Source organism: Gymnoscopelus braueri (assembly GCF_963280865.1).
Source record: "Gymnoscopelus braueri genome assembly, chromosome: 17".
Taxonomy (NCBI): Eukaryota; Metazoa; Chordata; class Actinopteri; order Myctophiformes; family Myctophidae; genus Gymnoscopelus; species Gymnoscopelus braueri.
In genome coordinates this window covers 32,670,958-32,686,032 of record NC_137617.1, presented here as the reverse complement: position 1 = coordinate 32,686,032, position 15,075 = coordinate 32,670,958, and the positions used below count along the sequence as shown (strand labels likewise).

General features: G+C 40.5%; 1 protein-coding gene across 1 annotated transcript in view; it reads left to right on the top strand.

Annotated features, from left to right (window-relative positions):
- LOC308104650 (myosin heavy chain, fast skeletal muscle-like) overlaps positions 1 to 14,833 on the top strand; it is a gene marked incomplete at its 5' end in the record, with an annotated part of 28,489 nt that extends 13,656 nt beyond the window's left edge. Inside the window, 18 exons of the mRNA XM_080455112.1 lie at positions 2,831 to 2,976; positions 3,415 to 3,505; positions 4,008 to 4,242; positions 4,696 to 4,850; positions 5,103 to 5,229; positions 5,348 to 5,466; positions 5,634 to 5,830; positions 6,358 to 6,541; positions 6,709 to 6,874; positions 6,974 to 7,098; positions 7,965 to 8,273; positions 8,392 to 8,595; positions 9,604 to 9,729; positions 11,333 to 11,503; positions 12,088 to 12,192; positions 12,472 to 12,567; positions 13,226 to 13,375; positions 14,730 to 14,833. Coding sequence (XP_080311238.1) covers positions 2,831 to 2,976; positions 3,415 to 3,505; positions 4,008 to 4,242; positions 4,696 to 4,850; positions 5,103 to 5,229; positions 5,348 to 5,466; positions 5,634 to 5,830; positions 6,358 to 6,541; positions 6,709 to 6,874; positions 6,974 to 7,098; positions 7,965 to 8,273; positions 8,392 to 8,595; positions 9,604 to 9,729; positions 11,333 to 11,503; positions 12,088 to 12,192; positions 12,472 to 12,567; positions 13,226 to 13,372 — 2,703 coding nt within the window. The 3' untranslated portion in view covers positions 13,373 to 13,375; positions 14,730 to 14,833. The remainder of the gene's footprint in view (positions 1 to 2,830; positions 2,977 to 3,414; positions 3,506 to 4,007; positions 4,243 to 4,695; positions 4,851 to 5,102; positions 5,230 to 5,347; positions 5,467 to 5,633; positions 5,831 to 6,357; positions 6,542 to 6,708; positions 6,875 to 6,973; positions 7,099 to 7,964; positions 8,274 to 8,391; positions 8,596 to 9,603; positions 9,730 to 11,332; positions 11,504 to 12,087; positions 12,193 to 12,471; positions 12,568 to 13,225; positions 13,376 to 14,729) is intronic.
- Positions 14,834 to 15,075: the final 242 nt, after the last annotated feature.

The following is a 15,075-nucleotide window of genomic DNA, read 5'->3' as shown; positions in this document are numbered from 1 at the left end:
ATGATTCCTAAAAGTTGATATAATTCTGACATTTTGGCTGATTGTGCTAAATATAACTTTTACATTTATAGTAAATAGACTGATATTAAAGGATTTGGCAAAAATAACCCATGAAAAATGTCTTAAATATTTTTTAAACAACTCTAAATGCCCAAAATTGTCTTAAAAACCACTCTGAATAAGATGACCTTCCACATTAATCCTTTTCTAAGTGATATATTGTCAATGCCAAATATACTTAATTGTTTTCTAAAACTTTTAAAAGACCCTATGAATGATTACCAATACATAATATATTGTACAAATCTTCATATGACCAGAGATCAAGCCCTCTATTGGGGCACAACTCCATAGCGTTTTAATGCCCCAAAAATGTAGGAGAGTGTGGGAGCAGACAGGTTCTCGTGCTTGGAGTGTGGGAGCAGACAGGTTCTCGTGCTTGAAATTAAACAAAGTTGCAACCTTGTGCGGGAAAGCAGAAGATCAAAGACACACACACCAGCACCCCCCCCCCCTTAAAAACGGTCTGGGGGGCTCACAAAAGCCTGAGTAGACGATAAAATGACCCAAAGTTTTTTTGAAAGTGAAATATCCCTTTAACATGTTGTCCCTGCTACCTGCATGTCACACAGTTAACATGTTGTCCCTGCTACCTTCATGTCACACAACAGTTAACATGTTGTCCCTGCTACCTGCATGTCACACAACAGTTAAGATGTTGTCCCTGCTACCTGCATGTCACACAACAGTTAAGATGTTGTCCCTGTTACCTGTATGTCACACAACAGTTAAGATGTTGTCCCTGTTACCTGCATGTCACACAACAGTTAAGATGTTGTCCCTGTTACCTGCATGTCACACAACAGTTAAGATGTTGTCCCTGTTACCTGTATGTCACACAACAGTTAATATGTTGTCCCTGTTACCTGCATGTCACACAACAGTTAACATGTTGTCCCTGCTACCTGCATGTCACACAACAGTTAAGATGTTGTCCCTGTTACCTGCATGTCACACAACAGTTAAGATGTTGTCCCTGTTACCTGTATGTCACACAACAGTTAAGATGTTGTCCCTGCTACCTTCATGTCACACAACAGTTAACATGTTGTCCCTGCTACCTGCATGTCACACAACAGTTAAGATGTTGTCCCTGTTACCTGTATGTCACACAACAGTTAAGATGTTGTCCCTGTTACCTGCATGTCACACAACAGTTAAGATGTTGTCCCTGTTACCTGCATGTCACACAACAGTTAAGATGTTGTCTGTCCCTGTTACCTGTATGTCACACAACAGTTAAGATGTTGTCCCTGTTACCTGCATGTCACACAACAGTTAACATGTTGTCCCTGCTACCTGCATGTCACACAACAGTTAAGATGTTGTCCCTGTTACCTGTAAGTCACACAACAGTTAAGATGTTGTCCCTGCTACCTGCATGTCACACAACAGTTAAGATGTTGTCCCTGCTACCTGTATGTCACACAACAGTTAAGATGTGTTAGGATGACCCAAGGGACATATGTGCCAAATTGTATGCTTTTTGGAGATTCTATAGGCTTTTTGAGTCAATCGCCAGCACTGTAGGCGGACATTTTCAATTTAGTCAATAACTCACTTCCTGTTGAAGACTTTTTTGGACACCCCTTCTAGGATGTCTTAGGATGACCCAAGGGACATGTGTGACACATTTTATACTTTTTGGAGATTCTTTAGTTGTCTTTTGAGTCAATCGACAACACTAGGCGGCCATTTTCAATTTGGTCAATAACTCACTTCCTGTTTCAGAATTTTTTGGGCACCCCTTCTAGGATGTCATAGGATGACCCAAGGGACATGTGTGCCACATTTTATGCTTTTTGGAGATTATTTTGGTGTCTTTTGAGTCAACGGTCAACAGTTTAGGTGGCCATTTTGGATTTTGTCCATAACTCACTTCCTGTTTAAGATTTTTTTGGGCACCCCTTCTAGGATGTTTTAGGATGACCCAAGGGACATCTGTATCAAATTTCATGCTTTTATCCGCCGCGTAACGATTTTTCACTTAGTACCCCCTACTAACAGCCGGCTGGCAAGATGACATCTCTTACAGGGCAATCCCAGGTTTCATTATATTAACTCTAGACTCATCCACCTAAAAGATCCATTTTGATTCTTAACTTCAACGCTGAATGAAAGAAAGACCCTGTCTGCTTTATAAAACCTTTGGTGGTCATCTTTGTATCTCATCCACATTTTAAAGATGGACAGTTTTGCTATTGTTAATATCAAATTTACACTATATCTGTCACTATAGGTTGTGTTAAGACACAAAATGATATTTGACATGTTTTACTGTACATTTGACATTACACTGAGGCATAAGAGCAGAAACATGGTCACAAAAGTTACCCAGACATTGACATGAAACAAACAAATGTTCTGTATCCTCTATACTCTATCCTTTTATACCAAACAAACAGCGCATAGTTTGTAGTGTTCGTTATATGATATGATCCATGGACCTTTTGTGATAGAAAATAATACATAATTCTATATGACCAAGTTTCATTAGTTATTCCATTACAAACAGGTACACTACACACAAAATACTTATTTACAAAGATAACCCGTTTTAAAAATCAATGTAAGATCAACAAGGAAAGGAATTGATGAAATAAGATAAATAAATAAAATAAAACAAAAGGGCAGTCGATAGTAGAAATCTAGATTCATTTAGAGGTTACAGAATGCAGCATAATTCTTAAACGAGGTGCTAATTCAATCCATGGAGAGTGTGCTCATTTCCACAAAGCAATGAATGAGCTTCAATACTGTGATTTTACAGCTAGAGGGCTCCCTTGAACAAGAGAAGAAGCACAGCATGGAGTTGGAGAGAGCCAGGAAGAAGCTGGAAGGAGATGTGAAACAGGCGCAGGAATCCATCATGGACCTGGAAAATGACAAGCAGCAAAGTGATGAGAAGATTAGGAAGTGAGAGCACACACTTTACCTTTACACCAAATGAAATGGTTCTTAACACACTGTTATTTCATTACAGGGTTCGATTTGCTTGATATTTACGTTTCACTGAATGTTTGATATAATATAGCAATTTAACAGTTTAATTAAAATAAAATAAAAAATGTTAACCACATTGAACCAATTACATTTAGTCAAACGTTATAAAAACGTGTCAAGATTTGTCAATAATAGCATATCCACAAGCTCACAGCGCATTGCAATACATTGTGAGCTTGTAGATAGGATATTTTCGCTATTTGCGCTATTTGTCGTATATAAATTATATAGCGCTTGTGGGTAAGAAAATGCCCCCCCCCCACCTGTTGTTTTACAATCATCTTTTCATGTTTTGTTTTACAAATCAAATGCTGATTTACTGTCAAATGTGCCTACATGCTCATCTTAAAGGAAGGACATTGAAATGTGTCATCTTCTTGGGAAAATCGAGGACGAGCAAGCGCTTGGCATTCAGCTTCAGAAGAAACTGAAAGAGCTTCAGGTATAGAAAGCAAATCACATCTTGTATTAAAAAAATCACACCCTGTGTGAAGTGTCTTGCTAGCTAATCACAATACTGAATGGAGTCAACCAATCATGTACAAAAGATAAATACATTTATTGAAACACTCTTTATGATGGACGAAACCATAACTTAAAAAAAAACAATTATATGTTTTTTTTAAAGTTATGGTTTCTTATTTAGGGCTATGCACATGTGTCATGTGACACTGGCCAATCACAGTCCTGAATAGACTGTGATTGGCCAATCACGGTGCAGGATAATTGTACAAATTTCCAAACCTCACTTATAGGGGCGGTTTCACCGCCCAAAGAAAGAGTATTAAAAGGTCTTAAAAAGTCCTACAATTGTCACTTTCTCTGTCATCTGGGGACCCCCTGGGGGCCCTGTGGGGGTCTTGACCCACAGGTTGAGAACCACTGATCTAAAGCACTGAATGGGGGGGGGGGGGGGTGGCACTCGGGGGGGGTACCGTTTGCAGGCTCGCATTGAAGAACTGGAGGAGGAGATGGAGTCGGAGCGTGCCGCCAGGGCCAAGGTGGAGAAGCAGAGGTGTGATCTCTCCAGGGAGCTGGAGGAGATCGGCGAGAGGCTGGAGGAGGCCGGAGGAGCCACCGCCGCTCAGATCGAGATGAGCAAGAAGCGAGAGGCCGAGTTTCACAAGATGAGACGAGACCTGGAAGAGTCCACGCTCCACCACGAGGCCACCGCGCAAGGTTGTTATTAGTTTTGGCGTTTTGGCAGTTTTAAATCTTTCTTTTCAATTTCAGTTTAGTTTGAGTACGTTTTTAATGTGGGTTTGCTAGTTATTTTAGTTTAAAAAAAATGCTTAGTTTTTAAGTTTAGTTTTTATTTGTTTTAGATTCGTTTTTATTTGTTTAAAAGCTCAGAAAAAAATTCAGACAATTTAGGCTTAAAACTGGCACAGCTAAACATTTTACAAGATAAGATTTCATATCCACCCAAAATATTAGGCTTACATTAGCAGGGAGTGTTGGGCAGGAGGAGTAGAACGAAGGCTCTATATCCTCCTGGTGGGGACGCCTCACTGGCAGGTGAGTCAGTGGGATAGTAGTAGGAAAGACTTATGTTGGGAGGAATTAATTGGTATAACGGCTAATGTGGGTAGAAAAAAGCTACCAACTTTAATAACCCTGCTACCGCTGCAGCTCTGAGGAAGAAACACGCCGACAGCGTGGCTGAGCTGGGAGAGCAGATTGACAACCTGCAGCGAGTCAAACAGAGACTGGACAAGGAGAAGACTGAATGCAAGATGGAGATAGATGACCTGCTCAGCAACATGGAGACTGTGTCCAAAGCAAAGGTGTTTAATCATTTTATACTTTTATACTATATTTGAAATAGCTGACAACGTTGTAAGCGTGTAGATCTGCTATTTGAAAATGTATGAAATGAAAATTGTCAACATGGAAAAGATTATTGCGATTGTGACAATTATGCAAAATGGTTTCTCGTTTAATAGAAGTTTTACCATTTGGTTCAAATTAATGGCCAAGTGGTTTTCGATCTTATGTGAATGTGAACTTAAGTTTCCAAATCAATGCTTGGTTGTCAGGCCAACCTTGAGAAGATGTGCAGAAGCACGGAGGACCAGTTAAGTGAGCTGAAGGCTAAAAGCGATGAAAGCATTCGCCACTTCACTGACATCACTGTCCAGAAAGCTAAACTACAAACTGAAAATGGTAATCAATTAACAACGGCAACAAAAAAAAAATATATATATTGTACAAAATTCGGATAAACCTGTTTAGTGATACGAATATAATTTCTCAAAATTTGTTATCGTTTTGTTTCATTCAGGTGAGCTTTCTCGGCAGCTGGAAGAGAAAGAATCTCTCGTGTCTCAGCTAACGAGAAGTAAGCAAGGTTTAGCACAGCAGGCTGAAGACCTGAAGAGACTTGTAGAAGAGGAAGTCAAGGTACACAGATGTTCATCTCATGAAATACACAACACTGTGAATTGACCATAAATGGTGGCCCTTTTTGTCTTCCTTCCTACTCAGCCGAGTATGGAGTAAGAGGCAAATGGCCGTCTTTGCGTGACTATGATCAATGATCCAAATGACTGTAAATGTCTCCCAAACAGGCTAAGACCTCCCTTGCCCATGCTCTGCAATCAGCTCGCCATGACTGTGATCTCCTGAGGGAGCAGTTTGAGGAGGAGCAGGAGGCCAAGGCGGAGCTCCAGAGAGGAATGTCCAAGGCCAACGCAGAGGTGGCCCAGTGGAGAACCAAATATGAGACTGATGCCATCCAGCGCGGAGAGGAGCTTGAGGAGGCCAAGTAATTCATTTTTTTCCTGTTTTTCTATTTCCACATTTAAAAACAACACATTTGTAACAACAGCGTAATAGTGGGTTGTGCAGGTGAGATTTTGAAAACCCTGTGGGGTTTATAAAGTTCATCTCACTTCATTTAACAAGAAAAATACAATAAAATGGGAAAGTAATCAGACAATTTTAAAGCGAACATAAATTATTTGGCAACATAAATACATATAATTTTTCAGCTATTCTATAATAACCGATTTATATTCACAATGTGTCGCACCACAACACATTGTGTGTGCTTGTAGATCTGCTATTTTTGAAAACGTGTTGACAAATCTAGAGAAATCTTCTCTTATGGGGCTCCCAGGCACAAAATATTTTCAAATGGGCAAATACCTATACATTTGGGGGTCCTTGACATGAAAACGCTTGAGGACCACATGATTAAGAGTCACAAATGCTTCATAAGACGTTGCACCGAACGTATACAATATTCATTCGTGTTTTTCCAACATTTTGTTCTGTTCATGTCGTTCATAGAAAGAAGCTGGTGCAACGACTTCAAGATGCAGAGGAGATGATCGAGGGCGTGAACGCTAAGTGTGCCTCCCTGGAGAAGAGTAAACAGAGACTTCAGGGAGAAGTGGAGGACCTGATGCTTGATGTAGAGAAATCTAACGCCTGTGCTGCTAACCTGGACAAGAGGCAGAGGAACTTTGACAAGGTACCCAACTACAGTAGCCTACATAGAAACTTTTCAGATGTGTTGGATATAGAATTAGAAAGTAGAAAGAAAATATTTAATGAAATGCTGGTTTGAGGCTCTCTTTTTTTTTGTATTTTCATCGTGGGGAGAAAATCGATCTGCACATTGTCTGATATTTGTTGTAGATTCTATCCGAATGGAGACTAAAATATGAGGAGAGCCAGGCTGAGCTGGAGGGTTCACAGAAAGAGTCTCGTTCTCTGAGCACTGAGCTCTTCAAAATCAAGAACTCGTTTGAGGAATCTCTGGACCACCTAGAAACACTCAAGCGAGAGAACAAGACATTGCAGGGTAGGATATAAAATATCCGAATGATATTCCCATTTCCTTATGAGAATCTTTTTTTTAATGCATCATCCATCATGTCACGATTTCTCATTTCATGTACAGAGGAGATCACTGACCTCAGTGATCAGATTGGTGAAATTGGGAGGAGCATCCATGAGGTGGAAAAGGCCAAGAAGACGGTCGAGAGTGAGAAAGCAGAGATTCAGAGTGCTCTCGAGGAAGCTGAGGTATTCAATCTGTAGACTCTGCATGTGTGTATCGTTTTGAAGGAAATCTCTTACAGTTGTGTACCTTGGTTTACACAAGACTCCTGACCAGTGACCACTGTCACCATGGCTATGTTCCAAATCTATGTACTATAATAACCTACAGCAGATAATGTAAGGAACGACACCAAATGTGTTTGGAACACACTAAATATCCCTCAATACTGTCTAACCTCCCACCAACCTTTACCGCCAACCAATGGCGCGTTGCATCATGGGACGTTTGCGTTAATGAAGAGTACATTGTTCGTACATTTATTTTATGGTGCATTCTGTGTAAATTGCAGTAGACTACTGCAGTGGTTTTCAACCCTCTTCATGTCAAGGACCCCCAAATTGACATTTATTAGCCTGCGGACCCCCATTTGAAAAGATACCAGGGACCCCCATAAGAGAAGTTTTTATGGTTCTAGCAGTGATTCTCAACCATTTCAATTTCAAGGATGCCCAGTTTGACATGCATTAGGCTACGGACCCCCATATAATGGCATTTCTATCTCTGGGACCCTAATTTAAATTGTAAAATCAATGTTAATTCAACTCAGAGAGTGTACAAATGGAACCAAATGGACCCGTTAGGGTCCATTTGGTTCCATTTGTACACTCCCTGAGTTACAGGCACATAAGACCCTTATGATAAGGGTCCATTTGTTTCCTAAATATCTATCATTTAGCTGGGGACCCCCTGGAACCCCCTCAAGGACCACTGGTGGTCCCCGGACCAATGGTTGAGAACCACTGGACTACTGTACATAGTCGCAGTATATATTGACCGACTGTGCGATTTGGAACACCTGTATTTTCGTGCGTTTATTCTCAATCTCAAGGCCTCTCTGGAGCACGAGGAGTCCAAGACCCTGCGCGTGCAGCTGGAGCTCGCCCAGGTCAAAGGTGAGGCGGAGAGAAAGCTGGCGGAGAAGGAGGAGGAGCTGGAGCAGCTGAAACGCAGCGGCCAGCGGACTGTCGAGGCCCTGCAGAACACCCTGGACGCCGAGGTCCGGGGCAGAAACGACGCCGTCCGGGTCAAGCGCAAGATGGAGGCCGACATCAACGAGGTGGAGGTTCAGCTGGGCCACGCCAACCGCCAGGCCGCCGAGGCCCAGAAGCATCTGAGAAATGTCCAGACGCAGCTGAAGGTGAAAGGTCAAATTGATTTCCCGCATGATTGGCCGATCTGTGTCGAAGCAAACCTATGTGTCACGTAACTTAGGTGCAGTTAATAACATCTTTGGTGCTTGGGGGCCTGCTCTTTAGGACGCACAGCTGCATTTAGACGAGGCGCTGCGTAGCCAGGAGGAGCTCAAAGAGCAGGCGGACATGCTGGAGCGCAGGAGCACCCTGACGCAGGCGGAGGTGGAGGAGCTGAGGGCCGCTCTGGAACAGTCTGAGAGGGGTCGCAAAGCGGCCGAACAGGAACTGACCGACGCCGGCGAGAGAGTGGGATTACTGCACTCTCAGGTGAAGTTAGATTCGATTTCATGTGGGCCTAACTAATGAACATTTTCATTATTGGATTGATCTATCCATTCTTTTTGATTGACCCAGGGACGGATTATGGCTTGTGCACATTGTGCACGTGCACAGGGGCCCTGGATGTCCATTTCATCTACTTCCACTAGGCAGATTTCAAAGTAAAACCTGTGTTGTCTTATGACATTACACGTTTCCAATTGTGTAAAATAAAATACACTATTATTTTGATAGCCTCCCAGTTGTAATCCGAAGCCGTTTGACAAGCAAAACAGCCTGGGGGGGGGGGGGGGGTGATTTTTTTGCACAGTGCCCATTTTCACTTTAATCCGTCCATGGATTGACCTATGGCATTGATTTAGATCATACAATTAAGATAAAATAAGGTGCGCATGTATACAATTATGCTAAACGCTCATAACACGTTATCTGCACTCATTCAAGCAAATATGTTGAAGTTGCATAATATGTTTTACCCTTTAATAATGATGAGAGACAGGGGTATCTCCTGTCTCTCTGCATCCACCAAAGTGTCATTTTCTACTAAATCTGAAAGTCAAAGATAGGTTCCGCTTTTGTTGACAGTCAATTCAATTTGAGTTGGCACGCATCACTCTTTCACTTTGAGTAGATGCAGGAAGAAAGTCTATTATGTCAAAATGACACATGTAGCTTTCTACCCTATAGTGACTCTAGAGATGACATACCCCGGGACCCTTTAGACGCACACGTCACACTTTGAGTAGGCACACATCACTCTTTCACATTGAGTAGGCAGGCCTCACTGTTTCACTTTGAGTAGGCATGCGTCACTCTTTTGCTTTCAGTACACTGCCCCTCCACCCCCCCCCCCCCCCGTTTCATTGGATGTATACAAATCACGTAGGTGAGCTATTTCTGATTCAAAGCGGAGAACTTTGCTGAAAGGTGACAAGTTTTCATGCAACAAAACCGTTGGTTCTCTTGGGTAATGTAGAATATGTAACTGTCTTACAGAATACCAACCTGATGAATACCAAGAAGAAGCTGGAAGCCGATGTCACTCATATCCAGTCCGAGGTCGAGGATGCTGTGCAGGAGGCGAGGAATGCTGAGGAGAAAGCCAAGAAAGCTATTACTGATGTTAGTTTGATTGATTGAATATTTTATTAGGCAAAAATGTAAAACAGCACAGTTACATTTAAAATACTTTGTCTAACAGGTCCGTTCATAAAAGTCCTTGCGGACTTGTTTCCAATGAGGGCCTTGGTATTCAATTCATAGGCATATATAGTGGCACCACAGTTCAAATATCATTACAAAATAAACAAAAAAACAAAAAAAAGAGGGGAAAAAAAATATGTACAAGAAAAAATATGTACAAGAACAGGGGGGGGAGGGATGGCACTCAATGTGTTTAGATGGGCACACACACACACTATTACGCTATTGCATTATTTTCTATTATACTGTACTAGCATCCAACCCCCATGTTTAATTCAGCAGGAGCCATATGTATGTATAATCACAAGAACCCTAGCATTCCTATTCTGGGCATGTCCATAATAGGCAAGCATTCAGCGAAAATCAACAAACATTATGCAAAAATAGCAGATCTACAAGCTCACAACTTGTAGATCTTATAGATAAGCTATTTTCAGCAAAGAGATTTGGTCTAGTCTAGAGGGGGGGAAAGTACAGACCCCTGGGGGACCCTGGTCAATGAAGTATAGGGTTTATTATGTATTTTCAGCTTACAAATCCTCTCCCCTTGCCAACAGATATTTATGTGCAGCATGCAGGGGAATTCAGTTACACAGTGATGAATAAGTCCTCACAAGCTCTCACCTGCCCTATCCCCTTTTGTCATGCTGTGTAACTCAATGGTTATCAAAGTGGTACCCAGTGGTGGAATAAGTACTCAAATGTTTTACTTAAGTAAAAGTATCAATACTACAATGTAGAAGTACTCTGTTACAAGTTAAAGTACGGAATTCAAAATTTACTTGAGTAAAAGTACAAAAGTATTGGTATCAAAATGTACTTAAAGTACCAAAAGTAAAAGTACTAAAATGTTTGAAAATAGCAGATCTACAAGCGTTGTGAGCTTGTAGATCGGCTATTTTCAAATAGCCTAAGTATAAAATAGGGCTAAAGTTGGTTAATATATGTTTTATAATGCAATAATTTATATCTGCAAAGTATCTAGTACCTAAAGTTTTCAAATAATTGTAGTGGAGTAAAAGTACAATATTTGCCTCTGAGATGTAGTGGAGTAGTAGTAAAAGTATTGAAAATTCGAAATACTCCAGTAAAGTAAAAGTACCTCAAAATTGTACTTAAAGGGATACTTCACTTTCACATAAAATAAACATTAAAAAAATATATTTAAAAAAAATGAAAGAAGTTATGGCAAAATAAAGGCCCCCTCACACATTAGTAGGACACTCTAATGCGTGAGGGGGCCGTGATTTTTCCATTACTTTTTTCATTTATTTTTTATATATTTTTTAAATGTTTATTTTATGTGAAAGTGAAGTATCCCTTTAAGTACAGTACTTGAGTACATGTACTTAGTTACTTTACACCACTGGTGGTACCTTTGGTCAAACTTTTTACATAAATCTTCTCTTCTGGGGGTCCCTGTGAGCAAAACTTTTTCAGATGGGGTTTCGCGGCCAAATACATAATCAATTTTGGGGTATTTCACTGGTGTAACTAACTACTGTACTGGTGGGGAATGCAGGCGGCCATGATGGCCGAAGAGCTGAAGAAAGAGCAGGACACCAGTGGTCACCTGGAGAGGATGAAGAAGAACCTGGAGGCGTCAGTTAAGGACCTGCAGCACCGTCTGGACGAGGCTGAGAACCTGGCCTTGAAGGGCGGCAAGAAGCAGCTCCAGAAACTGGAGAGCAGGGTAACTCAGTTCATTGTTCAGCGATGAAAGAGCGACGTTCATGCCATGAACATCAGACAGAGCTTTATGCTGTGTTCATTTCTCCGACTGCCTTTTTTCACTGACGAAAACTAAATAAAAAACTAAGCTATGATGACTAAAACTATGACTAATATGTTGATATATAATATATCAACAAATAAAAACTAAAAACAAAAAATGTTAGGGAGGGACTAGTGGAGAAGAGACCCAGTAGAACTAAGACATGTCATTTTACGCTGGTTTGCTTGTGGGTTTAGCCGATCTACAAGCTCACATGCTTGTAGATCGGCTATTTTTGGCACACAGCTAAGTATAAATCAGGCACTACGACGCCATCAAGGCCCGCCAAAATACATTTGCGTTGACTAAAACTCGACTAAAAGTAAAACATTTCAGATGACTAAAATATGACTAAAACTAAACGGAATTTTATGCATAAGACTACGACTAAACCTAAATAGAAATTTGCTGTCAATAATGAACACTGTTCAGGAATGAAAGAGTGGCGTTCATGCCGATGAAAGTCAGACAGTGCTTTATGGATGCCTTCCTTGCCACTATAGGTGCGTGAATTGGAGGGAGAGCTGGATGCTGAGCAAAAAAGAGGAGCTGAAGCCATAAAGGGAGTCAGAAAGTATGAGAGGAGAGTCAAAGAGATAACGTACCAGGTAAAAACTGTTGCATGACGAAAGCTTAATTGGTGCCTCGGAAAAGTCTGATTATGACTCATTTACGAGTGGATTTCACGGGGACTGGGGTCATGAACTTTACTGCATTTAAGCGGTCATACAAGCCTGATCAATCCAAGCAAAACAATGGAAATCAACAAAGTATCGACTTTTCGAGTGGAACGCTGATTTTAGGTGTCAGTCCTCATTATCTTCCTGGACATGCTGTATTTTCAGTGAAACAGCACTGCCCACACTTTCCCTTTCATTTTGTTGCAGGCAGAGGAGGACAAGAAGAACGTCCTCAGACTTCAGGATCTGGTGGACAAGCTGCAGCTGAAAGTGAAGGCCAATAAACACCAGGCGGAGGGAGCTGTAGGAGCATTATCATCACTGCCACTGCTTGATCACATTGTTTGTTTGTTATGTGGATAGTGTATACAGAAACAAACAACACAAACGCATCTGTGTCACTTTTCGATTTGGGCTAAAAAAAGCATTATTTTACACTTTGGCTATTCAAAAATAGCAGATATACAAGCTTGTAGCGTGGCACCGAGTGCCGCGCTACAAGCTTGTATATCTGCTATTTTTGAAAAATCGTGAAAATATGTGCAAATCTTTAAAAAATATATTGTTTTAAAGCGAACATTTTATCTCAAATCTTTGCATCTGGGGGTCCCTGGAACAACATATTTTGAGATGGGGGTCGGCGGCCAAATACATATCATTTTGGGGGTCCTTGACATGAAAAAGTTTGAGCACCACTGACATAAAAACATAATTTTTTTTCAGAATAGTGTTAGGATTTAGAAGACATTTTGTAGAATCGGCCTCAGGTCTTAATGGGTTAACCACTTCAAAAAGTCTATTTTATACTTTGTGGTACAGTAGTGTCGTGCAGCGAAAATAAACAATCTACAAGTCGCATCTCGACACGGTGTGAGCTTGTAGATGTTCATAATAAAAAATAAATACACACACAGTTATATATTGAATCTGTCTATTTATTTGACTTTCTTATGATCAACAGGAGGAACAAGTAAATAACCACTTGGCTAAGTTGAGGAAGGTGCAGCATGACCTGGAGGAGGCAGAGGAGAGGGCAGACATCGCCGAGTCCCAGGTCAACAAGATGAGAGCCAAGAGCAGAGACAACAAGGCTGGCAGCAACGTGTGACAGGTATATGGTTGTTCTAATCTGTTACAAAAAAAAAAAAGTTCTTTTGATTGTGAGATTAATCCATTGCAACTCATTAAAATCATCCTGGTAGATGGTAATTACTGCACTTGTGCCATTGATTGGTTCTTCTAACATGGTGTTTCTCAAACATTTTCATGTCAACGACCCCCACATTTGTTGGTATACTGCAGTGGTGGAAAGTAACTAAGTACATTTACTTAAGTACTGTACTTAAGTATAATTTTTAGGTATTTGCTTAAGTATAATTTTGAGGTATTTGTACTTTACCTGAGTATTTCCCATTTCCAATACTTTTACTTCTACATCACTACATCTCAGAGGCAAATATTGTACTTTTACTCCACTACAATTATTTGAAAACTTTAGTTACTAGTTACTTTGCAGATATAAATTATGAAATTATGAAACATACATTAACCACTTTAGCCCTATTTTATACCTATATTTGAAAATAGCCGAGCTACAAGCTCACAACGCGTCGTGATGCGACACGTTGTGAGCTTGTAGATCTGCTATTTTCAAACAATTCTGTACTTTTACAAACATTTTTGTACTTTTACTTTTGGTACTTAAAGTACATTTTGATGTGAATACTTGTACTCAAGTAAATTTTGAATTCTGGACTTTTACTTGTAACAGAGTATTTCTATATTGCAGTATTGGTACTTTTACTTAAGTAAAACGTTTGAGTACTTTTTCCACCACTGGTATACTGCCAAGGCCCCCCATTTTTGTTCTTAAGACTAGTACAGAATTCTACAACTGTCTATGTGGGTGGGTAGATAACAGTGGAGAGAGCGAAACCTCTGATCTGAATAGTCATTCTTCATATCTCATACATTCTGTCATCGGTGAAATAATAGTGTCGTTAAACTGTTCCTCATTTTTGCTGGGGACGGGAACCCCCTGGAACCTGGGTGGCTACACAAGCGTTGACATTTCCACTGTTGATCAACAATGGAAAGCCTGTTTGGGCAGAGGATAAATTGCACATTATCCATCATGCAATACCCTCTTCATGTCAACCGATAGTGGTCCTACCTGCCTGGCCACAGGATCTACATTTTCAATAGAAGAGCAGGGAGACCAACTACAGCCATGGATGGTAGTTGTTATATTGTTCTACCATAAGGCTTGGGCAAAATAAAGTTTTAAATTCATTAAAATGACTAATGAATTGCAGATTTAACTGGACAGACCTATTGTATTTCCTACACAAGGGAAAGTGATTCAAACCAACCTAAGTCACATGATATTAATAAAAGTGAATATCCTCGTGCAGTTAAACAAGGCATGCTTTCTAATCTATTGCTTTTGTTTTTTTCCTCAACAGAAAAAAAGAATGAAAAGAGAAGACAACATAATGAAGATGACTCATAAAATATGACTTTTTGTGTACACTGAGCTATCGTCTATACTTTAATCCCTGCAATGCATGATGTTTTTGTTTTGAGCTCGAGTTTTTTTTCTGAATCTGATGGTGCCCCCTTGTGGCACCATCAGAGTAGCCCCACAGGAAATATCAAGTATTAAAAATAATCTCCATCACTCCTGAACTAATGTTTTCATTCAGACATAAAGGAAGATTATGCTTCACAAGTCTCCTCCTATAAAACTAACCTCAACCTAGTCTCTTTTAGTCTTTACAGTAGACTAAATTGGTGGCTATCAACCTATGG